The sequence below is a fragment of the Kogia breviceps genome, chromosome 19 (genome assembly GCF_026419965.1).
Source record: "Kogia breviceps isolate mKogBre1 chromosome 19, mKogBre1 haplotype 1, whole genome shotgun sequence".
NCBI classification, from domain to species: domain Eukaryota; kingdom Metazoa; phylum Chordata; class Mammalia; order Artiodactyla; family Physeteridae; genus Kogia; species Kogia breviceps.
The window spans coordinates 33,997,539-34,023,063 of record NC_081328.1 but is presented as its reverse complement, the minus strand read 5'-3'; the positions used below and the strand labels follow the sequence as shown (position 1 = coordinate 34,023,063).

At 59.1% G+C, this 25,525-nt stretch overlaps 3 protein-coding genes across 16 annotated transcripts in view; all 3 read left to right on the top strand.

Moving 5' to 3' along the window:
- Window positions 1–1,065: 1,065 nt before the first annotated feature.
- On the top strand, window positions 1,066–10,487 carry EPN3 (epsin 3). Its single transcript, XM_067021939.1, has 9 exons — window positions 1,066–1,603; window positions 2,554–2,672; window positions 3,376–3,456; window positions 3,674–3,799; window positions 4,760–4,847; window positions 5,320–5,589; window positions 5,771–5,881; window positions 6,013–6,243; window positions 6,452–10,487. The coding sequence occupies exons 1-9, from the start codon at window positions 1,066–1,068 to the stop codon at window positions 6,778–6,780; spliced, it is 1,893 nt and encodes a 630-aa protein (XP_066878040.1). The 3' UTR covers window positions 6,781–10,487.
- Window positions 10,488–10,918: 431 nt separating this feature from the next.
- Window positions 10,919–19,682, top strand: SPATA20 (spermatogenesis associated 20). 4 transcript variants are annotated; one of them, XM_059047194.2, is made up of 16 exons: window positions 10,919–11,118; window positions 12,074–12,253; window positions 12,366–12,430; window positions 12,615–12,769; window positions 12,848–12,991; window positions 13,091–13,292; window positions 13,669–13,799; window positions 13,901–14,005; window positions 14,230–14,304; window positions 14,406–14,615; window positions 14,697–14,889; window positions 15,219–15,387; window positions 15,670–15,881; window positions 17,674–17,873; window positions 18,699–18,779; window positions 18,950–19,682. In XM_059047194.2, exons 1-16 carry the CDS (start codon window positions 11,042–11,044, stop codon window positions 19,118–19,120), a joined length of 2,370 nt encoding a protein of 789 aa, XP_058903177.1. In that variant the 5' UTR covers window positions 10,919–11,041; the 3' UTR covers window positions 19,121–19,682. The 4 variants fall into 4 exon arrangements, with proteins under 4 accessions (XP_058903177.1, XP_066877006.1, XP_066877008.1 ...); XM_067020907.1 differs by having other exon boundaries at window positions 11,026–11,118; window positions 12,096–12,253; window positions 18,950–19,315; XM_067020906.1 differs by lacking the exon at window positions 10,919–11,118 and adding an exon at window positions 11,641–11,825 and having other exon boundaries at window positions 18,950–19,315.
- A 4,351-nt stretch (window positions 19,683–24,033) lies between these two features.
- Window positions 24,034–25,525, top strand: part of CACNA1G (calcium voltage-gated channel subunit alpha1 G) — a 62,938-nt gene continuing 61,446 nt past the window's right edge. For all 11 annotated transcript variants that reach the window (XM_067020440.1, XM_059047157.2, XM_059047159.2 and 8 more), the window contains exon 1: window positions 24,034–25,005. In XM_067020440.1, the coding sequence (XP_066876541.1) occupies window positions 24,764–25,005 (242 nt within the window). In that variant the 5' untranslated portion in view covers window positions 24,034–24,763. The remainder of the gene's footprint in view (window positions 25,006–25,525) is intronic.

The window sequence follows — 25,525 nt, the reverse complement described above, 5'->3', positions numbered from 1 at the left end:
AGGCAAGAAAGCAATCAGATGAGTTAATTGGCTTCGTATTCTGGACACCTAGGTGTTAGGCCCAGCTCTGCCACGTACATGCTGTGTGACTATGGACACGCCATACCCCTCTCTGGCCTCAGTGCTCTGGTGTATACAGTGGGTCCTCTTTGGGAGGAAGCCTCCCCCAGATGCTCCTTCCTTGCCTTGCTGCCTCACTTCTCCTCACTCTTCGCTTCGAATCTCGGTTCAGCTCAGCCATCACCTCCTCTGCGAAGGCTCTCCCGATTTTCCTAGCTTGGGTACTCCTGGGCTCCTCTACACTCCCATGCTGGACTGTGACTGCCTGTACCCTCTCAAGTGGATGTGTGTGGGCCGAGGCTTGTACTCTATGCTTGCCATAGTGCCTGGCTCAGAGAAGTCCCCAGGAAATTGGTGTTGAATGAATCAAGCTACAAAAATTAACAATATAAGAAGAGAGCTAAGTGAGGATGGAAAAGTTGAAAAGGATAGGTCTTAAGGCAGATCCCAGCAGAAAAAGAGGTAGTGAAGTAGAAGCAAGACAAGTAGGCATTCCTGGGGGGTCACTTTCGTGTCCCTAACTAAGAGCAAAGACTGTGGAGCAATGTCTGCCTGGGTTAATCCTGGTTCCGCATTCACCAGCTCTGTGATCTTGGACAAGTCATTTAATCTCTCTCAAACTTTCCCCATCTTCGAACGGAGGTAATAATAATAATGTCTTTGTAGGTGTGATTGTGAAGATTAATGAGCATGCAAAGTTAGAAGTACCTGCTGAATAATAAGTAAAATAAGAAAAATTAAAATAAGTGCCTGCCGAAGGCTGTTCCTGGCAGCAGGGACACCCTGGCCAGGGCTTTAGTCGCTGGCTGAGTGGCCAGCAAGGTGGCCCATTGCCCCTAAGTTCCAGGCCCTCTCTTCCTCAGACCCATGTGGAAGCCAAGGACACAGCCGCCCTGCTGAGAGCACGGCGGCCCATCCTTGGAGACCGTGACCTCTCGACGCTGGCCCTCCTCGGCCCTCCACCTCCGGCTGGGGCGGGGGCCGCCCATCTCCAAGTCCCCAGCCATGACGACATCAGCGCTGCGGCGCCAGGTGAAGAACATCGTGCACAACTACTCGGAAGCGGAGATCAAGGTGCGCGAGGCCACTAGCAATGACCCGTGGGGTCCGCCCAGCTCGCTCATGTCGGAGATTGCCGATCTGACCTTCAACACGGTGGCCTTTGCCGAGGTCATGGGCATGCTGTGGCGGCGGCTCAATGACAGCGGCAAGAACTGGCGGCACGTGTACAAGGCGCTGACGCTGCTGGACTACCTGCTCAAGACAGGCTCCGAGCGGGTGGCCCACCAGTGCCGGGAGAACCTCTACACCATCCAGACGCTCAAGGACTTCCAGTACATCGACCGCGATGGCAAGGACCAGGGTGTCAACGTGCGCGAGAAGGTCAAGCAGGTGATGGCCCTGCTCAAGGATGAGGAGCGCCTCCGGCAGGAGCGGACCCACGCCCTCAAGACCAAGGAGCGCATGGCGTTGGAGGGCACGGGCATCGGCAGCGGGCAGCTGGGCTTCAGCCGTACCCGCGGTTCCCCGTCCTCCTACAACTGTGAGTGAGCCCAGGGCGTGGATGGGGACAGGGAGGCAGGCCGAGTTCTGACCCTGGCTCTGTGACCCCAGCTGTGGATAAGAATCCCCACCTCAGAGGGATGTCTGAGGATTCCGTGAGATAAAGAGGGTGACATGCAGGCCCAAGGCCCGCACATAGTAGGTGCCCGACAAGTCAGTGCGAACAATGATGTTATGATAGGTTTGTTATCGTTAATTCGCTGTCTGGTGGGGCCGTGGTGGTAGAAGCATAGGCTCTGGAGTAGCTGTCCTTATTCTGCCCCTTCTGAGCCATGTGATCTAGACAACCAGCTCTATGGACCTCAGTTTCCTCATCTGTAAAGTAGGGATAATTTTATTTGCCTCAGTTGTTCAATCTGAGAATTAAATGAGACCACGGCCCTGCGCACAGACAGGGCACTGTCTTGATCCCCCCACTCGAGGGCACTGCCCTTGAAAATGGGGCCGGCTGCAGAGCATTCTCAACTCTCCTACTCTCGAAGGGAGGCACTTTCCTGATCTGAGGGGCGCTCAGGATGGCCCTCCTTGACAGGATGCTGAGAGCTTGGAGAGCTGTGACCTTGAGTGACTGGAACCTCTCACCCTGCCACTGCACTTGACCCCAAGCTGCATGCGGTGCAGCTGTAAGAGTCCAGGAACTTGAGTCAGGGGACCTGGGTTCAAGTCTTGCTGCAGGACCCTAGCCAGGCACCCCTCAGAGCTGTTGCGAGTCTGTAAAGGAGGGATTGGCCTCTTTTATCGGGGTGGAATGGAAACCTTACAGAAAGTGCCAAGCACACTGCCTGGTCCTCTAGGGCCCGCGACTGCCACTTGTTTCCTTCCCCCTCAGTTTCCCTCTCTGAGCCTCAGCTTCCTGGCAGGTGGGGGGCAGGGAAGCCTATGGGTACCTATGTGGTGACGGAAGCCACGATGGATGGTTGATCGTTGCAGCCTCCTCCTCATCCCCCCGCTACACCTCCGACCTAGAGCAGGCCCGGCCCCAGACGTCAGGAGAAGAGGAGCTGCAGCTGCAGCTGGCCCTGGCCATGAGCCGCGAGGAGGCTGAGAAGGTAAGGCGCCTCCTGGGGCAGCCAGGGGGCGGAGGGGACTGGAGGCGGGGTGAGTGCCTGGATGCCCCACACCTTTGATTCTTAGGCTCCCCTACTCTGGTCCCCAAAGCCCTAGTCCTGCTCCCAAGGACAGCACAGCGCCTGTGTGCCTTGGGTTGGGTTACTGGGATTGGGTCTGGCTCCCCACCCCCAGTTCTCTCTAGCTGGGCCTGGAAGGGGTAGTGTGTGTGTGGTAGGTTGGCAGCACTGTTTGTCTCATGGGCCTGCTATCGCCTCATGGAGGGGAAGGGGTGAGTGTGCTGACAGACACCTTCCAAGGAGACACAGAAATATGCTGCCCCCCCATCAGCTGTCCTTATGGGGGGCAGGGACAGCCTCCCTGATAGCCTCCTCTCCGCCATCGCCTCTGTGGATCCAGGCAGACCTGGCAGGACACGGCTGGCCTCGCACAGCAGGGCTTGGAGAGCACTCAGGGGACCCAGAAGAGAAGGATGAATCTTCTTGATTTTTAAACTGCATCTCAGATCCAGATCCGGGCAGGGAGAAGACCACACCCATACTGCTGTCTGGGGGCAGGCTGCCCACACCCACTCAGGATGGGCATTTCTCTCTCCACCGCCCTTACTGGCACAGGGCGATGCTGCCCTTCGGCCCAGGAGTGGGAGCACTGGGCCAAGTTCACCCCTGTCTCCCTCCCTCGCAGCCGGTCCCCCCAGCCTCCCACAGGGACGAGGACCTGCAGCTGCAGCTGGCTCTGCACCTGAGCCGGCAGGAGCAGGAGAAGGTAGTGGGCCAAGCCTCCTGTGCTGGTGCTGGTGCTGGTGCTGGTACTGGTGGAGGTGCTACGCGGGCACTAACCAGGCTCTTCCCCCTCCCGTGGTGGTCCTGCTGCCCCTGACCTCTCGGCGCCTCCCACCCTACACTCTTCTTGACCCCAGCCAGGGTCCCCTCAAGTCCAGCCTGCGCTGCTCATGCTTTCCTCGCTCCTGTGCCTTCTGCAGGAGGTGAGGTCCTGGCGGGGAGATGACTCCTCTGTGGCCAATGGTGCTAGGGCCGGACCCCACCGTCGTCAGGACAAAGAGCCCGAGAGAGAAGAGAGAGAGGAGGAGAAGCTGAAAACCACCCAGGTAGAGGGGACTGGGGGCTGTGGGCTGGCAGAGCCTGGGAAATGAGTCGTGTTAAATATTTGTAAAGAATGTAGAACAGTGCTTGGTATCTAGTGGGCACTAAGTAGTGTTAATTCAATGAAAATAGGGGTGGAGGGGGTTTAGCAGACCCAAATCCCATCATGCATGGGCTGATGACTGAACTGATGGCAAAGTGGGATGCTAAGAATCCTGATCTGAGATTCCTGGATTTGGATTCTGGATTTGCTGCCACTTAATGACTTGGCCACATTGTCACTGTCTTGGCCTCAGTTTCCTCCTCTGTACAGTGGGCTTGTTGGACAGTTCTGGCTCTGACATTCTAGGACCATATGATACTATGGATCAAGACTGGGGGTGGCCTCAGGCATATGGTGCTGAAAACATCTTGGGCTCATACACACACTTTCCAAGAGGGAGGAGTGGGTAGCTATTGGTAGCAAGGCGACCTTCCAAAGCTGTCCATGCTATCCCTGAGGTGTCTCTGTACCCTTTCCGCCAATGTTCATTGTGGCCAATTTTTCGTGGACACTGACTTGTAGAAGTAGGCTCATCATAAAATGTTTCTTACCACTGATGGGCTGAGGGGCAGGACAGCTGAGGAAAGGGTTGGGCAGGCCTGCCTTCTATCCCAGCTCCGCCTCTCCCTGGCTACGTGGCTTTATGCAGTTTGATTCCCCTCTCTGGGCTCCAGCTGGCACATCTGTAAAATGGGCACCCCACCATCTTCCCTCCCCACAGCACAGGTTGTTATGAAGATCAGACACTAAACAGATGAGGAAACATAAACTGGAAAGCACTGTGCAGAGGCAAGGGACCATTAATGGATGTTTGTGGAATGAATAAAGGAGAGAATGAGCTGGGGTGAGGATGACAGGTCAGGGCCCGCCCTTCCTCCAGGTCCCACCCTCTCCTGAGCATGGTTGCCTCTGCCCCCAGCAGTCCTCCATCCTGGACTTGGTGGACATCTTCACACCAGCCCCGGCCCTGCCTTCCACACACTGTTCTGCGGACCCATGGGACATCCCAGGTGGGCATGCAGGGCTGTAAGGGGCTCTCAGGCTGGCCCCAGAGAGCCCCTTCCTTCCCAGCCACTTGCTGGCATCCCCTCCCCATAGCTGAGGGCCACTGGGCAAGCACTGCACCTCTCTGAGCCTCAGTTTCCTCTGTGTCTTGGGGTTGTAGTGAGGGAGGGGGCACATCTGAGGAACTCAGCTCATGGGACACTCAGAAACGTTCTCTTGTTGCTTCTGGTCACCCTGGGTTTTCTGGCCCAGCCTGTGCCTGACTGGGAATGTGGCCTGAGCTGCCTATGCCTGGGGGGTCCAGAATCCTGGAGTAACTTGCTGAATATGGGCTCCAGCTTGCTGGGTAGTCCTGAGTCAGCATCCCATCTGTGAAATGGGTCCCTTGGCCTCCCAAATTGGTCTGGGTAACTGGGAAGGCCCTGCACTGGGGCTTTGAGTGGGCCCGGGGTCACATCTGTGCTGTCCCCATTTCAGGTCTCAGGCCCAACACAGAGCCCAGTGGCTCGTCCTGGGGCCCTTCGGCAGACCCCTGGTCTCCAGTCCGCTCAGGAAGCATCCTGTCCCAAAGCCAACCCTGGAACTTGTCCCCTATGTTCTCCTCCTCTGAGCCCTGGGGCCGGACCCCAGTGCTGCCTGCTGGACCACCCCCCACAGACTCCTGGGCACAGAACTCACCCCACCACAAACTCTCCAACACTGGGGCTGACCCCTGGGGGGCCTCGGTGGAGACCTCCAACACACCTGGTAAGTGGAGGGCCAGGGGGTGTGGGTGAGGGGATGGAGGACCGCTGGGTCCCCTTACCTCCAGTGCCAAGGGGCAAGAGATCCTGTGTTAAGAGGGCAGCTTGCCTGGAAAGGGATCAGTCCAGTGCCTGCCCTTTTGCCAACCCATCTCATCTCCCTTTTCCTCCTTGGCTAGTGCTAGATGGTACCTCGACCTTTGACCCATTTGCCAAGCCTCCAGTATCCACAGAGACCAAGGAGGGGCTAGAGTGTGCCCAGGCCCTGCCCTCTGGGAAGCCCAGCAGTCCTGTGGGTAAGCAGAGGAGTCAGGGAATGTGCAGCACCGGGGTAAGAGGGGCCCACCCAGAGCTGGCCTCTGCCTTCTTCCTCTCACAGAGACCACTCCCTCTCCCTACCAGTGAGCTCTTATCATTTCTGTTCCAGAGCTGGACCTGTTTGGAGACCCCGACCCCAGTTCCAAGCAAAATGGCACAAAGGAGCCAGATGCCTTTGACCTGGATGTGCTGGGGGAAGCACTAACCCAGCCCAGCAAGGACACCCCAGCGCGCCGGACTCCTGAGTCCTTCCTGGGCCCCTCGGCCTCCTCCTTGGTCAACCTTGACTCATTAGTCAAGGCGCCCCAGGCTGCAAAGACCCGGAACCCCTTCCTAACAGGTAGGACACCCCCTCGTCCCTGCTGGGTCTCTACACTGGGGTCCCCTTCTCTCTCTCTGTCTCTTCCTTCAGAGCCCAGACCCTGCCCTAAAAATCTTAGCTCTTCCCTATTTCTAAGACCCCAGATCCGGCCACCTTGCCCCCTCCCCACTTAGGGCTAGGTGCCCCTGGCCCGCACCAAGTCCCCCAACCCAATCTCGTTCCGCAGGTTTCAGCACTCCATCCCCCACCAACCCTTTCGGCGGGGGCGACCAGGGCAGGCCGACCCTGAACCAGATGCGCACAGGGTCGCCGGCGCTGGGCCTGGCGGCCTGTGGGCCGGTCGGCGGCTCCATGACCTACAGCGCCTCCCTGCCCCTGCCGCTCAGCAGCGTGCCGGCCGGCGTGACCCTCCCCGCCTCGGTCAGCGTCTTCCCCCAAGCCCGCGCCTTCACGCCGCCGTCCCCCGGGAGCCTGCCGCAGCCACTGCTGCCCATCTCAGGCTCCGCCGGGATGCTCAACCAACCCCAGCAGGCCAACACCAACCCTTTTCTTTGAGCAACGCCCCCGCCTCGGGCGGGCCGGCGCGTGCGCGTGAGGCCACGCCCCCTGACGTGAGCGGGGCGGGGCTGCCACGCCAGGACTCACCCCGGACAGGAAGGAAGGCTGACAGTCTGCCCCGAGGCCGGCGTAGGTGCTGCTCGCCAGCCTCCGAAGACTGTTTGCAGCTCCTGGAAATGGAGACTGACGACTTCACTGGGGCCGAGACCACGCCTCGTGATAAAGACTGGAACCCGCGTCCTCAGGTCTCACCAAGTGGACTTTTTGCCGGGCGTGGCGGCCAGGCCCGGACCACAGCACGAATCACCGGCTGCCGTGGGAACGACTGCTCCACAATGTGGGGCACAAAAATGCCCCCACTTCCTCTACAGCACCCTCAGCCTGGCACCTTCGCTTCCACATGCTCCCCAGACTCTCATTCATTCAACCATTTATCACACATCGGCGCGGGGGATGATCTAATAGCAAGGGACAATAGACAGTTGTTCCCTTGCGCACTCGTTATGAGCTAAGCACTTCAGACAGCTTATTTCATTTAATCCTTGCATCAATGTTCTGAGGTAGATAATATTACTCCCACTGAGGAATGGCTACACAATTTGTGCAAAATGAAAACGTGGGGCCCCTTGTTCAAAATTGGGTTAAGAATATCGAAACGGGAGCAGCAGAGCATTAGATCAAGTGCAAAGCCCTCGGCCCTGCTCCCTCTTTATAGGTGAGGCTCAGAGAGGTTAAGTGGCATGCTCAAAGTCACAAAGCTAGCAGAGTGGGGCTGCGATTCAGAGTCAGGGGATCTGGCTCCACAGCTCTGAGCTCCCACCCTGGGCCCCAGATGTAATTCACAAATAGTGACTGGCTGCTGTGGACAGTGCTAGGCTCATCTGGGAGGGATTCAAGAATTGCTAAGCCCGCAGCCTCCAGGAGCTCAGAACTCGGGCAGGCAAGCCAGATCCAAGAGCCCCCACGATCCTTTGTTTTACTGAATCACGTTACATCTGGCTCTTACTCCTCTCGTCTTTTCACCAGGACTGGCAAGAAACTCAATTTCAGCCATGATCCCTCCTGGGGGGATTGTGTGGGGTCTGAGAAACCAAGGGGAGGCACAGGGCCTGGTACCTCATTCTGAGAGCCACCATGGTGACCCTCACTTCTCTTCTACTCAATGCTCTCCAACCACTGGGCACTGATGTGTCTTCTGTGCTCAGGGTCTGGCTCTGCAGGCAGCAGGCCAAAGGCCTGGGGTAAAATGGCCTTCCATAGGCCAGAAACAGCACAGCTGGTGGGGGAGGACACAGTGCTGGTCTCCTTCCTAAGGTGGGGGTGGGGAAAGGAGCTGCTTTGTTCTTTTGGAGGGAGTCAGTCCTACTGTACCTGTTACAGGCAGAGTGGACAAGAGCATCTACTTAGGAGTCAGACTGACATCATTCAAAACTGCTCTAAGGTTTGCACTTAATAATCACTTAGTAATAAGTGGTTATGCTCCCTGACCTTGAGTAAATTACTTAACCCCTCTATGACTGTGCCTCCATTTCCTTACTTGTCAAATGGGAACAAGAGTTTCCTCCTTATGAGGTCGCTGTGCGGCTCCTCCCAGGCCAGGGTCCATTCAGCCCAGGATCCACCCTGTTCAGAGACTAACCATGAGGAATGAACCTGCAATGCCCCTCATTCCTGGTTTTGCCAGGCAGTACCCAGACCCATCCATCTTCTGCACAAGCCTGGGAGATCTCCAACCTTCTTGGTCACTGACCCACCTTCCACCCCTCCTCAGCCTGGATCCTCCTCTTCTAAACTGGCTCTCCCTGTGGACACCGCTTCCCTAAGGACTCCCAAGCGGTGCTGTTTTGCTTCCCACCAAGAGGAGGTTGGTAGCCTGGCTCCCCATTTTGCTCTGGACCATCTTTCCCCTGGAAGACCCCTCCCTCCTTGGAGACTGGAGCCACCTGGTGTCCTGCCTCCTCCTGCCTGGGGCTGCGCTCCACGTCATTCTTCCCGTGCTGTGGCTCATGGTCTTCTCACCCAGATGTTTCTCAATCTTATGTGATTCCATTATTCAAGAAGATGACCACCTCACCACCCCTTGACCCCTCAGCTGCTCTCACCCCTTGTCACACTCTGGGGCTCGACATCATCCTAAATTCCTCCACATTAAAGCCAGGCTTCCTGTTCTCTGATCTTAAACTCATCCTGTCCAGGGAGCACACACACCAGCCTCTCCCGCCTGCCAACCCTTCCGTCACTCCACGATCCCAGCCTCTCAGAGGTATCTCTCCTCCACATCGTCAGATACCTTCTCTCAACTGAATCCTTCCCTGTGATATTTGCCATTATTAATCTCATCCAGTCTGAGAGTGTCTTTCCATCTTTCCCCTCGCATCAAGTGCCCTTCCTCTCTATGTCCCCTTTCTTCCCCCGCCCCCCAACACACTCCAATCAGCTTCTACTGTCAGCATTACCTCCTGGAACTCATCTGCCAAGTCCACCAATGGCCTCCACGTTGCTGAAGCTAGTGGACCTTTTTCTGTCCCATCCCAGTTGGCTTCTCCAGAGTCTGACCCTCCCTCCTTGCAACTCTCTGTCCCTTTGCCTTTGGGACAACACCCTCTCCTGGTTTTCCCATGACCCTCTGTGTCTTTCACGGGTGCACTTCTGAGTTCCTCAAGCCCAGGCCTGAGCCTGTGCCTCTCCTCTCGCTGCAGTCAGCCTGGGTGATCCCACACTGTCTGCACTGAGCAGCCACTCTGATTCCTTTCTCCCACCAACCCCTCCTCTGCATTCCAGAGCCTTGTCATCTCCACACGTACATCTCAAGGACATCTCAAACCAACCGTCCAAACGGACCTCTTGAACCCATGATCTGTGTCTCTCCCTGTGCCCCCTCCTCAGCAAATGACACCCCCCCCCCGATTCAGTACCAGCCCCACTCTGCACTTCACTCTTGACACCCCCCTCTCCCTTATAGACAATCCTGACGATGTCTCCTCTTCCGCTGACCTCAAGTCCACCCCTTCTCTCCACCTCCACCTCTGCCTGGTGCAGACCTCCCAGAGCTCTCCCCTGGGTCCTGCTATAGGACCTCCGAACCCTTCTACTTCACTCTTGTCTCCTTCCGGTCCATTCTCCACCAGGAAGCTGGAGGGACCTTTCCAAAATGTGGGGCCACTCCCCTGACTAAAGCCCTTCCACAGCTTTCTTTTGCTCTCATCAGTAACCAAACTCCTGATCACAGTTCAAGACCTGGCCCCTGCCTTCCTCCTCCGCAGCCTCACAACCTCATCTACCATCTCTCTCCCCTGTGCTCTCTGTCCTGCAGCCATGCTGGCTTCTGCATTTCCTCAGCCCTGACTCACTGCTATGCCACAGGGCCTTTGCACATCTGTTCCTCTTGCTTCCCCAGCATTTTCCTCATGCCCTCTCCAGAATCCATCCTCTTGTTCTTTGAAGGCTGCTACACAAATGTGATTTCCTTAGGGAGGCCTTCCCACCTCGTCTCTCCCACCAGCCAGTTTCCTTGTGATACCTAGTCACGGCACTTCTCACAGTGGGTGGTTGTACACTCATTTGTCTGGTTGTCTGATTGGCTTCTGCCTCCCTCATCAGACTGTGAGCAACACAAGAGCAGGAGCCTGGTCTCTCTCTACTCATCGTTGTACCTCACAGAGTGCCTGGAAGGCGACGGGCACTCAATAAATGTTGACTGAATGTAGCAAATGAGATGTGTGTAAAGTACATGATAGGACATAAAGTTGGCTCATTATTATTATTCAGGGAAGGCTTCCTGGAGGGGGTGGGGTTTGAGCAGGACCTTGAGGCCCTGGGGAGTGGGGTGTGGTCAGAGCAAAGGCGAAGCTCCTGGCTTGGGGGGTCTGGACAAGCCACACCTTTGCCTCTCGCCTCATTTCTCATTTGTAAGACGGGCTAGGGCTGGATAAAGTGACAGGAGGCTCAGAGCTTTCCACGGCCCTGGCATCCTCACAGCCCTCCATCTTCTACTCAAAAGGGTTAACCCCCGCAGCTGGTCTAGATCCAGCCGAGTCGGCCCAGTTTTGTGCACAGACCCGTGTCCTCCCAAGTCCGGGCTATCCGGTCTGCAGTCCCTCGGTCGACCACCGGGCGGCGCTCGGAGACCAGCCACGTGACCTGCGGTCCCCGCGAAGACGCACCCGCGGCTTGTCGGGTGCCCGGGCCCGCCCCTCGCAGCCTCCTTCCCGCCCTCCCTTCCTGTCCGTGGCGTCCGGGCCGTCGGCCGCCAGCAGCCATGCAGGGCGCGCGGGCCTGGCGGTGTCGCGGCCTCTTGCTGCCCCGCACCGCGCCGGGCCTCGCCGCGAGCCGCAGGTACGCGCGGGCAAGGGGGCCGCTCTGGCGCCCTGAGCCTGCGGGGCCCCGGGGCCAGTCTTCCCGGCGCCGGTCCCCTGTGCCTGCCCGGCCACCTCCCCACCCCCAACCCCGTGCCTACTTCCCCGAGTCCGCTCCCTAGACCTGGCCCAGACAGTAACCCCCTCCTCCCTTCCTCCCCTCCAGCTGCAGGGCTAGCTTGCCCCAGGGACTCTGTTCTGACACCACGTCCTGGAAGCCCTCCTTGAACTCCAATGCTGGGCCAAGGGTCCTTGTCCAAAAGCACCCTGGGCTGGCCTGTTACAGTCCTTAACGCTGCAGGGGCCTGTCATTACTTAGACCTGCCTTACAGTGCCACTGTCCCAGGCTGAGCCCCCTGAGATCAGGGCCAGTTTCTGATTCTTTGGGGCTCGTGGGGTGTCTGGCACAGGACCTGGCCCCCCAGAAGTGCCCAGTGGGTGGATGTCGAGTGAGGGAGTCCCTGATGCCGAGTTTCTTCTCATTGCTCCTCACCTGGCCCAGTCCCACACCCAGCAGGTGGCAGCCTCCCTGCCCAGATCACACCCAGGCAGGCATGCCAGAGGGATACCTCCAGCCCAGCCACCCTGGGGTGGGGCCCGGTGAGGGGAAGAGAATGGAGCCTGAAGGACCATTCCACCCACTGTGACTCGCCCTGACCTCACAGTCATCACCCTTCCCACCGCCAGGTCTGAGAGGTTGGGGGATACTAACCTGGCAGGGAGCCCCCAATGAGCCACCTTTCTTCATGCCCCCAAAAACACAAGGGGGAGCGCAAAGGCCATGGTCTCCCCCGTGGTTCAAAACGGTGGGTTGGGCTGGGAACAGGGGGTTCCAGGAGGGGTGCCAGAGGGCAGGGTGGGGTCAGGTGGGCCTCTGGGGTCGGTGTAGGGGGAGGTGGTGGAGGCTCCGTGCCTGACCCGCCTGCCCACAACAGGGGTAGCTCCTCCCGGGACAAGGACCGAAGCGTGACGGTCGGTAGTTCAGTGCCCATGCCGGCTGGAGGGAAGGGGAGCCGAACTAACTGCTCTAAGTCCGCACCCCAGAAAGTCCCCAACCGCCTGATCAGTGAGAAGTCACCGTACCTCCTGCAACATGCCTACAACCCTGTGGACTGGTGAGTCCCTCTCCTGATGCCCTCCCGGGGCAGCTGGACCCTCACCCCTCCTACCCCCCACTGCCCACCCCTGTCCGGGCTAGTGAGTGACGCCCCACCCTGCCGGGCCTAGGTACCCCTGGGGGCAGGAAGCCTTCGACAAGGCCAGGAAAGAAAACAAGCCAATTTTCCTTTCAGGTACTGCACCCACCTTCCCTGGGCTGGGTGAGGGGAGTGGTGGTGGATAAGGGAAGGGTCCCCTGGGCCTGGGGGCCTCCCAGGAAACTACAGGCCAGGGCCTCTCTGGCTCAGCTGCGGCCCTTTGGCTGGCCCCCCTCTGGCCAGTCACTGGTCCCCCCCTGGCCCCGTGACCCCATTCCAGTGGGGTACTCCACCTGCCACTGGTGCCACATGATGGAGGAGGAGTCCTTCCAGAACGAGGAGATTGGCCGCCTGCTCAGTGAGGACTTTGTCAGCGTGAAGGTTGACCGGGAAGAGCGGCCTGACGTGGACAAAGTGTATATGACCTTTGTGCAGGTGAGTGGTCTTCCCTCGGGGGAGTGGTTGCTCGTGCACGTGGGCCCGCTCCCCTCACCTTGGCCCTCTCTCCGCCAGGCCACCAGCAGTGGTGGGGGCTGGCCCATGAGTGTGTGGTTGACTCCCAACCTACAGCCCTTTGTCGGGGGCACCTATTTCCCCCCCGAGGATGGCTTGACCCGAGTTGGCTTCCGCACAGTGTTGATGAGGATACGGGAGCAGGTGGGTGCGCGCTGGGGAGTGGGGGGCCGGGGGTCAAGGGTGAGGGAACGAGGGCCCCCACCCAGTGCTGACCTCCAGGTCTGCCCCTGCCTCCCATAGTGGAAACAGAACAAGCGTGCTCTGCTGGAAAACGGCCAGCGTGTCACCGCAGCTCTGCTGGCCCGGTCAGAGATCCGCATGGGTGACCGCCAGCTGCCACCCTCCGCTGCCACCGTGAACAGCCACTGCTTCCAGCAACTGGACGAGGGCTATGATGAGGAGTATGGCGGCTTCGCCGAGGCCCCCAAGTTCCCCACACCAGGTCAGTGCCCCCCGCCCCATGACTGCTCCAGCCCCGGCCTGGCCTCCTGAAGCCTATCCTAGTACGTGATCTCCTGACTCTCGTCTTGCTTATTCACCTCCCACTCTCCTGTCTGGCCAGTGACCTCCTGAGCCCCAGCCTGTCTGTCAGGAGCTAGGTAGTGAAGCCCTGACTTCTGGTCTTATCAGGGACCCTCCAACGCTGACCTAGGTAACGATCACCTGTCCTGTGGGTTGACCTCCTGACCCTCAGCCTGTCCAGAGAGACTGCCTGTTGAGTGAACCCCTAACCCCAGCCTGGCCAAAGTCCTGATCACCCAGATCTCGGCCCCTTTGTCCTCCCCGGTCTCTCACCCGCGTGCTCTCGGTGTCTGCAGTGATCCTGAGCTTCCTGTTCTCCTACTGGCTCGGCCGTCGGCTAACTCAGGATGGCTCTCGGGCCCAGCAGATGGCCTTGCACACACTGAAGATGATGGCCAACGGGGGCATCCGAGACCATGTGGGGCAGGTGAGGGGGGGCTAGGCATTCCCTGGAGAGGGCAGCAGGCGGCAGTGGGGTGGGGACAGCATCTGGGATTGGCCTCCAGCGCCATGTTCCTCCTGGCACAGGGCTTCCACCGCTACTCCACGGACCGCCAGTGGCACGTCCCCCACTTTGAGAAGATGCTGTATGACCAGGCACAGCTCACGGTGGCCTATTCACAGGCCTTCCAGGTGACCCCTGATCCCAGCCCAGAGCAGAGACCCAGCCTGTCCACCTAATGCCTGGCTGCCCCTTTGCAGGGCTTTCCTGGTGACTTGTGGCTCTCCCTGAACCTCACCCCTAATTCTCTCTCATATGTCCACTGCCTAGCTTCCCTCCCTACCTTCCTGGGAGAACGCCGACTGCCCCTTGTACCTATCTTCCTCTGCTTACAGCCTCCTTCCTTCCCACTCAGATCTCTGGTGATGAGTTCTACTCCGAAGTTGCCAAAGGCATCCTGCAGTACGTGGCTCGGAACCTGAGTCACCAGGTGTGTGTCCACTAAGGCAGGCGGGTCTGACTGCGGGAGGGCTCGGGGCCTCCACTGGCTGCCCTGAAGGCTGGGGCCAGCCGACTCTCCCCTCCCCACAGTCTGGAGGCTTCTACAGTGCAGAGGACGCGGACTCGCCCCCGGAGCGGGGCATGAGGCCCAAAGAGGGTGCCTTCTATGTGTGGACAGTCAAAGAGGTCCAGCAGCTCCTCCCCGAGCCCGTGCTGGGCGCCACCGAGCCTCTGACCTTGGGCCAGCTCCTCATGAAGCACTATGGGCTCACGGAGGCCGGCAACATCAGCCCCAGTCAGGTGAGGACTGCTGGGTCATGGGAGGGGTCCTGAAGCCGGACAGGCAAGTGGACTCCCTCGGACAAGGGCTGTTTTCTTTAGGACCCAAAGGGGGAGCTGCAGGGCCAGAACGTGCTGACTGTCCGGTATTCACTGGAGCTGACTGCTGCCCGCTTTGGCCTGGAAGTGGAGGCCCTACGGACCTTACTCGACTCAGGCCTCGAGAAGCTTTTCCAGGCCCGGAAACATCGGCCGAAGCCGCACCTGGACAGCAAGATGTTGGCGGCCTGGAACGGTGGGGTGGCTGTCTGAGGCCTGATCTGTTTATAGAATAACCCTTCATAAGGGCCCTTATGTATGATAGGCACCTGCTAAATAGTAATTCTTCCTTTATCAGGTTCATTGTCCTTAATTTACAAATGAGCAAACTGAGGCCTAGAGGGTTACGGTAATCCAACGAGGTCACACACAGGGACAGGAGTCCAGCTCTGCCTGGAGCTGGAGCTCAGACTCTTACCCGCTTACCCTGTTGCTCCAGGGAGGTGTCAGAGCTTGGGGGGTTGGGATGGACATACCGGGAGGGGCCCGGCCCGCGTCACAACCACTCGGGTCTCCTACCTCCAGGACTGATGATGTCTGGCTTTGCCGTGACCGGGGCTGTCCTGGGCCAGGAGAGGCTGATCAACTACGCCATCAATGGTGCCAAGTTCCTGAAGCGGCACATGTTTGACGTGGCCAGTGGCCGCCTAATGCGCACCTGCTATGCAGGCTCTGGGGGGACCGTGGAGCACAGGTGGGGGGCCCGGCAGTGCGGGAAGGCTTGCCTCCTTGGGCATCCCATGCTTTTCTCTCTCCCCCTCTTCTCCTCTCCGGGTGGGCACTAGTCCTGGCTCTGCTTTCTGCCCACTATGAGCTCTTAATCTCCCTGGGACCATTTGCTCATCTGGGAAATGGGCTAACGGGACCTACCCGAGAGCTAGATTTTGAGGGTTAAACAAAAGCACATGAAAAGGGCCTCCTCTGTGAAAGCTCCTCTCTCCCTGTCCCGTCTCCTCCCCAATGCCTGTCCCCCCAGCAACCCGCCCTGCTGGGGCTTCCTGGAGGACTATGCCTTCGTGGTACGGGGCCTGCTGGACTTGTACGAGGCTTCACAGGAGAGCGCGTGGCTCGAGTGGGCTCTGCGGCTGCAGGACACGCAGGACAGGCTCTTCTGGGACTCCCAGGATGGCGGCTACTTCTGCAGTGAGGCTGAGCTGGGGGCTGGCATGCCCCTGCGTCTGAAGGACGGTCAGTGAGGATGTGGAGCTGGTCTGGGGTCCTGGACCCAACCGGGGCTTGGGTTTCCCTGGGGGAGGCGTAAGTGCAGTGTGGTGGTGAAGAGTCAGCATGGGCAGGGCCAGGCCCCCCTGGGCTCACATCTTTACCACCCATTAACCGAGTGACGTTGGGCTGGTCTCGTTGCATTTCAGAGCCTCAGATTCTTTTTTTTTGTTTTTTTAATGAATCAATTAAATTAATTTATTTATTTATTTTTGGTTGCATTGGGTCTTCGTTGCTGCGTGCGGGCTTTCTCTAGTTGCAGTAAGCAGGGGCTACTCTTCGTTGCGGCGCGCGGGCTTCTCATTGCGGTGGCTTCTCTTGCTGCAGAGCATGGGCTCTAGGTGCACGAGCTTCAGTAGGTGTGGCTCGCGGGCTCTAGAGCGCAGGCTCAGTAGTTGTGGCACATGGGCTTAGTTGCTTCGTGGCATGTGGGATCTTCCTGGACTAGGGCCCAAACCTGTGTCTCCTGCATTGGCAGGTGGATTCTTAACCACTGAGCCACCAGGGAAGTCCCCTCAGATTCCTAATATGCAAAATGGAGCTAATGTTGGCATTCCCTTACGTGGTTGACATGAAGATTAATGTAGCTATTCTGTGGGCATGGTTAGTGGCAGTAAGTGGCATGCCTAGATAGACTGAACAAGGCCAGTTTCATCCTTACCCTCATAAAGCTTACTGTTCAGTAAGGAAGACAACTAACAGACAGTAATATTTAAAGCAAACACACACACAAATACATAGTTAAAATTGTGAGTGCCTTGGAGAAGTAGGAGCTGCCCACCACGTACCCTGTTCCTGACTTTTCTCAGTGGCATTTAGCATCACCTGATGCCTCTGGTCTGTGAATGGTCTCTCCCCCCACCCCCCGCTCAGATGTAAGCGTCTTGGAGGCAGGATGTTGTCACTGTTTTATCCCCAGGATCTAGTGCAGGCCTGGTACATAATTAGGTGCTCAATAAACGTTAGCTGAATGACTGAAAGGGCCCTAAGAGAACAATGGTGGGGCCCAGCTCAGCCAGGGAGTCATTTAACCAAGGGCTAGAGGGCAAGATGGGGCCGTGTGATCCTGGAGGAGCAGGAGGGGGATTTCAGGTGGAGGGAACAGCCTGTGAGAGGCTCTGAGTGGGCAGCCTGTGCCCTGGAGGACAGGGCGGGCCGAGGTCAGCGTGTGAGGGGAGGATGCCCAGGTGGGGCTGGATCCCCGCAGGGTCTTGTAGGTGTGGCCAGGAGTAGAAGGCTCTGGTGAGTTTTGAGTGCGTTGTGATTTGCTCTGGTTTAGGTTTAAGAATGTTACTCGGACCGACGGTGGAGAAGGGAATGGGGGTGGGGGAAACAGGGCGGCCAGGTAGGAAGCCGTTAGTGGCGTTAGTCCAGGCAAGCGTCAGCAAAGTAGAACTACGAGATGGGAGAAGTGGTCAGGTGGGATCTATTCTGGCCACAGAGCCTGCAGATTCACGATGGATTAGAAGTGGGAGGTGAGGGAGACGGAGGGAGGGGTAGCGATGGAGGTATCAGCAGGGAGATCGGGGAGCCTGGGGACCAACAGCTCAGCCTGGAGCCGGTGGAGTTGAGGATGAGTGTGAACGTGCAGAGGGTCAGTAACTGCTGGGGTCAGCATTACACTCAGACCTGGGGCATGAGCCGGCGGGCAGGGACTCCTCCACCCCATCCCTCCAGCTGCCCTGGCCACAGTCCTGGAACAGGGTCCTGGGACCCAATGACCCTCCCTCTCAGCCCTTGCCCCCTATGCACCCTGCAGACCAGGATGGTGCAGAGCCCAGCGCCAACTCCATGTCGGCCCATAACCTGCTTCGGCTGCACGGCTTCACAGGCCACAAGGACTGGATGGACAAGTGTGTGTGCCTATTGACCGCCTTCTCTGAGCGCATGCGCCGTGTCCCCGTGGCGTTGCCTGAGATGATCCGCGCCCTCTCAGCCCAGCAGCAGACCCTCAAGCAGGTGGGGCACTTGGGCAGGGACCCTGGGTGGGAGGGGAGCCAGGGCTGCAAGAGACATGGAGTGGAGTCCCTGGGGCTGTCCCCAGAGCTCAGGTCCGTGAATGTGTGGCCCTGTGTGAGTGTGTGTATAGGTATCTCCGAGGGAACGTCTGTAAGGCTGCTCTGCGCAGGTGGCGGAGTCTGTGTGTGTCTGAAGCAGGCCTCTGGCACGGGCAGGTGCCTGGGTGAGTGTCTGTGACTGGGGCTCTCAGAGGACGGGGTTAAATATGGGTCCCTGTGGTTGCTGAAGTGTTTCTCTGAGGCTTCTGTGTGCCTCTGTGATTCTCCGTGTGCCTCTGGGTGTCGGTATATTTGGGTCAGCGGTACAGTGTGTGCCGATATATGCTTGCCTGTGTGTAAGTCTCTATGTGTGGTATTGCTGTGAGTGTGCCTCTGGATGTGTATGACTCCGGAGTGGAGGTGTGTGACTGTGTGCCTGCCTTTGTGAGTGTGTGCTGGTGTGAGTGTTCACTAGTACATGATTGCTGGTCTGTGTGTGTATATATGCCCCGTGTTGAGGTTTGCCTGCTTATATTTGCATGTTTGTCTATATATCTCTGCCTCTGTGTGTGTGTGTGTGTGTGTGTGTGTGTGTGTGTGTGTGTTCTCATCTGCTGAGCAGTGAATCCGATGCGGCCTCCTGGCAGCTGGTCTGGGGGCTGCTGAGCTGAGTCCCCATTTCTTCTTAGGCATATAGGGTGGCTGGCAGGAGGATGGGGAAGCCCTGGTAGGTCTGGGTCCAGCCCCTCTGCACCTGTCACTGGAGTGACCTTTCTGTTCTGGCCAGATCGTGATCTGTGGAGACCCCGAGGCCAAGGACACCAAGGCTCTGTTGCAGTGTGTCCACTCCATCTATATCCCTAACAAGGTTTGGTCTGTGAGCCTGGCCCCACCCTCTTCCTCCCCTACCAGGGCCCCCTCCCCTCCTCAGCTCCCCAGTATCTCCGGCTCCTTTGAAGGCCTGGGGAGAAGTCACCCACTAGTGGGCCCTGCCGGTGTCCCAGTGCCCCCAGGTGACCCTCTCTGCCACTCTCCCAGGTGCTGATTCTGGCCGATGGGGACCCCTCGAGCTTCCTGTCCCGCCAGCTGCCCTTCCTGAGTACCCTGCGACGGCTAGAAGACCAGGCCACTGCCTACGTGTGTGAGAACCAGGCCTGCTCGATGCCCATCACCGAGCCCTGTGAACTGCGGAAACTGCTACATCAGTGACTGCCTCCCCAACCTTGGGCTGGGGCAGAAGGTGGAGCTTCCCAGCCGGCCAGAGACTCAGGCTCTGCAGGGCCCTGCAGAACCTGTGGCCACCCCTGAGCACACTGTCACCAGGTGACCTCGGCCATCCTCTCTGCCCCCCCATGGGCACCCACTTACCCTGGAATAAACCTAACAGCGTCCTGCGGGAACCTCAGGGCCTCAGCCTTGCTTATAAGAGAGGGGCCTCGGGCTCCAGCATGGGAGCCAGCAGCCCAGGGCCCCTTTTCTGGGAGCCCCTAGCTGCCCCCTCTGCCTTCTTGGATTCCTCTTTTACCTTCAAAGGTCACCAGGCTGACTCTGCCCCACTGTATGGTCATTGCAACCTGAGTGAAGCTGAGGTCTGGGGACCAGGAATGACCACCAGTGATGTGGGTGTGTGCTTGCACGGGAGGGGAAAGACCAATCCTTGCCCTCAGGCAGGGTTAAGAAAGGGGCCTGCCCTCCCTTCCCATTGTCTCCTCCAATTTTAAGCTGGGGAAGAGGCAGGGGGATGCTTCATATAAGCTTTTCTTTTTCATGGAATTTGCGTATGTTCTGGTCCATTATGGGAGCTGCTCTTATCAGGACCAAGGACATTTCTTTTGGGGTATCCGTCCAGCTCCCAGCCTTCCTGCAAGAGGTCATATGGTCCATCCCCCTGCCTTCACTTAAGTCCAGGGAGAGTTTTCTTTCATTTGGAGCATCTGTTGGGTTGGAAGTCCTTCTCCAAACCTGAGTCCTGCCTGCTGTAGGGAAAGCCTCTGCCTTCCTGTGATCTCCTCCTGTTCCCTCAATGTTGGGAGATACTCACAAGCCCCATCCTTGGCACCCAACATCTTCATAGGCCCTGGAACCCCCATCTAGTTTTCACCAGGGGGAGGGGACTGGGAAGCACGCTTTGAGAAGGGCAAGTGTAGGATAATGGGGCTGCCTCCCAGCCCTGGGCCCTTTGGGGGTCTGATGAGCCGAGGCCCCTTTGTAGCCCTAGAGCCAAGCAGTAGAGAGAGCCAGAAGAGGCCGCTAGAGATGAGATCTGAATGGGGCCACTGCTTGTGGGGACATCAGCAGTGGGGAGGAGCGAGGCTGGAAGGAGCTGGGAGGCTGGACTGAATCACTCCAAGGTCTGCTCAGGACCACAACCACCCCCTACACACTGTCGATCATAGCCGCATACGGTCAACAGGACATGGGTCTGGGCAGCTGGGCCCTTGGTGCAAGCCATCGGCCCATCTGGGGAGGATTAGGGCTCCAGCCAACAAGGCCGGCTGTCTCCTTTCTGGCTAGACCCTGCTCAGCCTAGCCAGGAAGTCTGGGGGCTGGGCAAGCAGAGCCTGATCTGGGCGGCAGTAAGGAGGGAGGGTGGAGCATGGTGAAGCACAGGTGGCCTTTTTGGCAGCCACAGCCCTGGCTTTGGAAAGGTCTAGGCCGTTTGCAAAGCCCTCTTGCCTCAGTCGTTCCATTGACCCTCGTGAATGAGGTGGCAAGGCAGGTACCCTTGGCCTCACATGGTTAGATGTTCAAGGCTCGGAGAGGGTAAGAGCCTGGCCTGAAACCGTTCAACGTATCTCATTCTTTCTGGGGTCCGCAGCGTGCGGTAAAGACCACTAAGGCTTCTTCTTCCCCCAGGAGGTCCAGCTGTGAAGGAGGGTGCGTTTGGTGTTTTCTGCCCCTCCGTTCCATCTTCCTTCTGCTTTGTGTCTCCTCTTTACCTTCCTCTGGTATCGGGCATGCGCCTGGCAATGGGATTTAGTAAATGGGTTCAGAGGAAGGAGTTAGGGCCTTAAAGGGTTAGTTCTCTTGGGAGTGCTTGCATTTTCTAAAGAGGGCAGGGCTGAGCATAAGTCTTGCTCAGATGTGGGGTTTTAAGTCTTCAGCCTCTCCTCTCCTTTGCTGGTCCCTCTTATTCTGCTGGTAGGACTGTCCTGGAGGAACTGTGGGCCAGGGCCATTGGAGACAGGGCCTCATAGTTTGGACAGTCAAACTTAAGTAATTTCATCACCTCCTGGAGCCTCAGTTTCCTTATCTAAAAAATACCACCCAACTCCCAGCCCCACCTAGCCCCCAACTCCCAAGACTGTGAGTTGACTAAATAGGACAGTGTATCATTGCTGAGCAGAGAGCATCACCTATGGGAAGATTCTCTTAGTTCCTGAGGGAGCCATCCTGGCTGTGAGGGAGGTGTAAATGGGAGCGGGCTGGAGGGGCTGGTGGAACAGGACCTATATGGGTGTTCTCCCCTAAAATCAGAGATCTTAGACAACTCTTAGACCAGCCTCGACCCAAAGAAAGGAATTTTGTTATCCCTCCCATTCCCCCTGTCTGGCTGAGGTTATTTATTCATCTAACAGAGATTTATTAAGCACCTACTATGTGCCAAACTGGTGAGCAAAATGGACATAGTCCCTGCCCTCAGAGAACATAGATCCTAGAGGGGAAGAGAACCATTTCCTACAAATACAGACATAAGCCCGGGCTGGGCCAAGTGCTCTGAGGTTATGGACTCTGGTCTGATCCAGTACTGTGTCCTCAGCACCTTGGCACTTAGTAGGCACTGTTATACTTGCTCGAAGAAGGCCGCCCTGAGGAGGTGATGTCAGAGCTGAGGCTTGGAGGGTGGGAGTTAAGGATGGCTTCCTTTGCCTTCTTCGTGGGTCCTGTCTCCCTCCTTACCTCCTCCACTCAGGCCAACAGTGAGCATCTCTGACAGGGATATCAGAATCTCCTGGTGTCCCGCACAGGGGTCAGGGTGCCTTAGGTGGCCCCGAGCACTGGGATGATTTGCCCAGGTGGTGTGTGTATCTGCCCCCCTTTTTGCACATGTTCTAGAACTGAGTTCAGCCCAGAGATGGGGGTTAGGGGGTGGTCTGGATGGTGGATGAAGGTGTGGGGCCTGCTGACCATCAGGAAACCTGACCATTGGGCTGGGCAAGCCTCTCTGGCCTCATTTTCCTCTCTGTTAAGAGGGTATGATTAGAGTCACTCCCTACGGTGCCAGCCGTGGGGCCTCTTGATCCTGTCTGGGAAGGGCAGGCCACTAGGCAGACTGCGGACCAGCGAGAGGGAAGGTGTCAGACACGAGGGCAGACCATAAATAGGCCCCTCTCCCAGAAGACCACTGAGAGTTCAAGACTGGCGCGGGCACACGCGGAATGAGGGCAGAGACTCCCGCCAGGAGAGAAAGGCACTTAAGGGAACTGCTCATTAGCATGAAATGCAAATGAGCCCGGCCTCATTTGCACAACTCGGCGCAGGATTCGGCGAAAGGGCAACCTGGGAGGCAGCAGCCGCTCTGCCCTGCCTACTGCGCTCCCCGCAACCCGCCCGGGAGGGAGCTGAGACACGCACCCCGCTCGGCGGGAGCCGTGGGTGGCGCAGCCCTAGGAGAGCAAGAAACGCCAGGGAGTCGGGGTGGGGATGGGGGGATGGCGGGTGTAGGAGGTCATCCGGTCTGTTCTGCCTCTCCTCAGTGCCGTAAGTGGCCCCGAAGTCTCAGGAGAGGGAACTGACTTCCTTGGTTCAGCTGTGCCTACCTCCCGCAGAGGCGGGGAAGCGCTTCCCAACGTCTTAATCCTCTATGCCCACCCCGCCCCACTTCACCCCAGCGCCCAGAACCCCGCTCCCGGGTACCCACAGCCTTTAGGGGTAGAGCTGGCGGCAAGAGGGAGCTGGGGCAGAGAGAGCGCGGGGACTCAGGAAGGAGAGGCGGGAGGAGGGCCGGGGTCCACGTGCGCGCGCGCGCGTGGGTAGCAGCAGACCATCGAGGACCAGCTCCTGGTAGGGTGGAGATGTGCAAGGAGGGTAGCCCCGCCAATCTCCTGTCCTGCGGACAGCCTCCCCATAAGCCATTTTGGAACTTGGGAATGAGAAACTGAGGCACGGAGTGGGGGGCTTGGTGAAACTTCGCAGGTTAAGAGTCGGCAAAGCCCAGGTCTATGCTTCTACCTCCTCCCACACACTCGAGACCCTGGCAGGTCCCTTCGCGGGAACAACCCTCTGCTCCGCAGCTGCTCTTGGAGATCTGGGCTCTGGGTCCGGCGTGACCTGCCTGGGGCCACGTGTTCAAGCACGAAGCCCTCTCCTGAAGCTCAGGAGTGTCAACTCGAGATCAGGGTCAGAGGGTTAGTGTTAGGAGATTAGGGTCAAAGTCGCAGAAATGGTCCTGGGAGGAGGAGCAACAAGCTCAAGAGGTTGGTGGAGGCCACGCCCAGACCTTGACTGCCTCAGCCTTAAGGCCCTGGGCTCCTCCCGTTTTCCTAAGACCAGCCTCCTCCAGCCTGAAGCCCTACCCCCAGGACTTCCCGCTCCGCTCGCCCCTTCCTCAGTCCCGCTCCCAGGCTCAACTCCAGGGTGGGATATTAATCAGGTAGAGACCCAGGATTTCGCTCTAGGACCCTGGTCACACCCCTCACACCGGGCTGTCTGCCTTCCTTCTGCACCAGGCCCGCCCAGAGCTGAGCCCCGCCCTCCGGCTGCGGTCCAATTCTGGGGTCTTGGACAAAGGATGCCCGGGGGCCGGCGGCGCTATCCCAGGACCCCGCGCCAAATACTCTGATTTCCTGGGGCTCCCTCCAGAGGAGTCCCAGAGCCCCCACTGGCCAATAAGAAAGTGGGTTCGGTCTCGGTAGCCGTCTAATTGGCTCCAGTCTTAGGGAGCGGACACCAGGGCCAAGGGGAGGGGAGAGGGGCGGTCCCGGGCTTTGGGGTGGGAACCGGATTCCAGCTGTGGCTCTCTCCCCGGTGACCCCGCCCGCACTGCCACGGCAGCCGGCCAATGGGAGTGCGGCTCGGGGCCGGCGGCGCGCGGCGATTGGCTGCGAGGCTGGCTGGGGAGAGGCGGGGCCGAGGCTTGAAGTTGGAGTGAGGGATCCAGCTGTGGTGTGCGCCGGGCTCCTCGCCGCCGCTTTCGCTTGCTCGCTCCGCGTCTCGGCCGGAGGAGGAGGCAGTGGTGCCGGCGACAGCTACAGCAGCGGCAGCCACCGCGGCGGCTGCGGCGGCGGCATCTCCGCCTCCACCCCCGCCCGGGACGGCCCCCCACCACCTCCCCGCCCCTCCTGGACCGTGAGCCCGCCGCCGGGTGGAGAAAGGAGCCGCCCCCCACCCCCTCCAAACCCACCCCCAAAGAGATTCCTCCTCCCCTCCCCCGCCGCCGCTGGCGCGGAGCCGGGACGATGCTGACCCCTTAGATCCTGCTCCAGCTGCGCCGCGGGAAGAGGGGGCGCCCCTCCCCGGTCCCCCCCTACCCTCCACCCCCCTTCTCTCTCCGCCTTTTGGGGCCGCTTCGCCGAAGGTAGTGCCGAATCTGGCGACCGGAGCCTGGGCGCGAAGCGAAGAAGCCGGAACAAAGTGAGGGGGAGCCGGCCGGCTGGCCCGGGGGAGCCCAGAAGCCCTGGGGAAGCGGGACTCGCGCCGGGCGGGGCTTCCCTGCGACCCGGCGCCCCGCGGGCAGCATGCCCCTGCGGGCAGGGGGAGCTGGGCTGAACTGGCCCCCCCGGGGGCTCAGCCTGCGCCCTAGAGCTCCCCAGATGCGCCCCCGCCGGGGCCCCCCGGTTGCGTGAGGACACCTTCTCTGAGGGGCTCCCCTTGCCCCTCTCGAAACCACCCGGGGCCCCAGCTGGCCAGAGGATGGACGAGGAGGAGGATGGAGCGGGCGCCGAGGAGTCAGGACAGCCCCGGAGCTTCATGCGGCTCAACGACCTGTCGGGGGCCGGGGGCCGGCCGGGGCCGGGGTCGGCGGAAAAGGACCCGGGCAGCGCGGACTCCGAGGCGGAGGGGCTGCCATACCCTGCACTGGCCCCGGTGGTTTTCTTCTACTTGAGCCAGGACAGCCGCCCGCGGAGCTGGTGTCTCCGCACGGTCTGTAACCCATATCCTCCGGGGCACGACTGCGGGCTGGGGGGCCGCAGGGGGGCGGGCCGAGCCGCCTGAGGGGACCAAAAGCCAGGTGAGTCGGAGAAGTGAGCCCGGAGGGTGGGCAGATGAGAGGGGGGCTGCAAAGGAGGGTAGGGGGCTTCAGAGTAGGAGCGGAGACAGGAGCAGGTTTGGCTGATACCCCAGGCGAGCCCCACCTCGGTACCCACACCTCAGTCCTCCTTGGGGGGTTGGGATCCAGGCCAGGAAAAGAGAGGAGACGTGCCCCACTGGTGTGCAGCTGGATGCTCTCCAGATGTGGGCAGGGGAGGGTCGTCATCCTCCAGATGTGGGGAGCTTCGGGAGCCTGGGAGCTCTATTCCGCCCGCCGCCGGTTAGCGAGCTGGGTTTGGTTTCTGAGTTTGGGGGGTGGGGTGGGGAGGAAGCTGCGGGGACGGGGGAGGGGGGGGACCGCAATCTCTTGGGTTTCCCTCCTGCCCCAGCTCCAAAGTTTGCGGTGGATTCTAGGGTCTGATT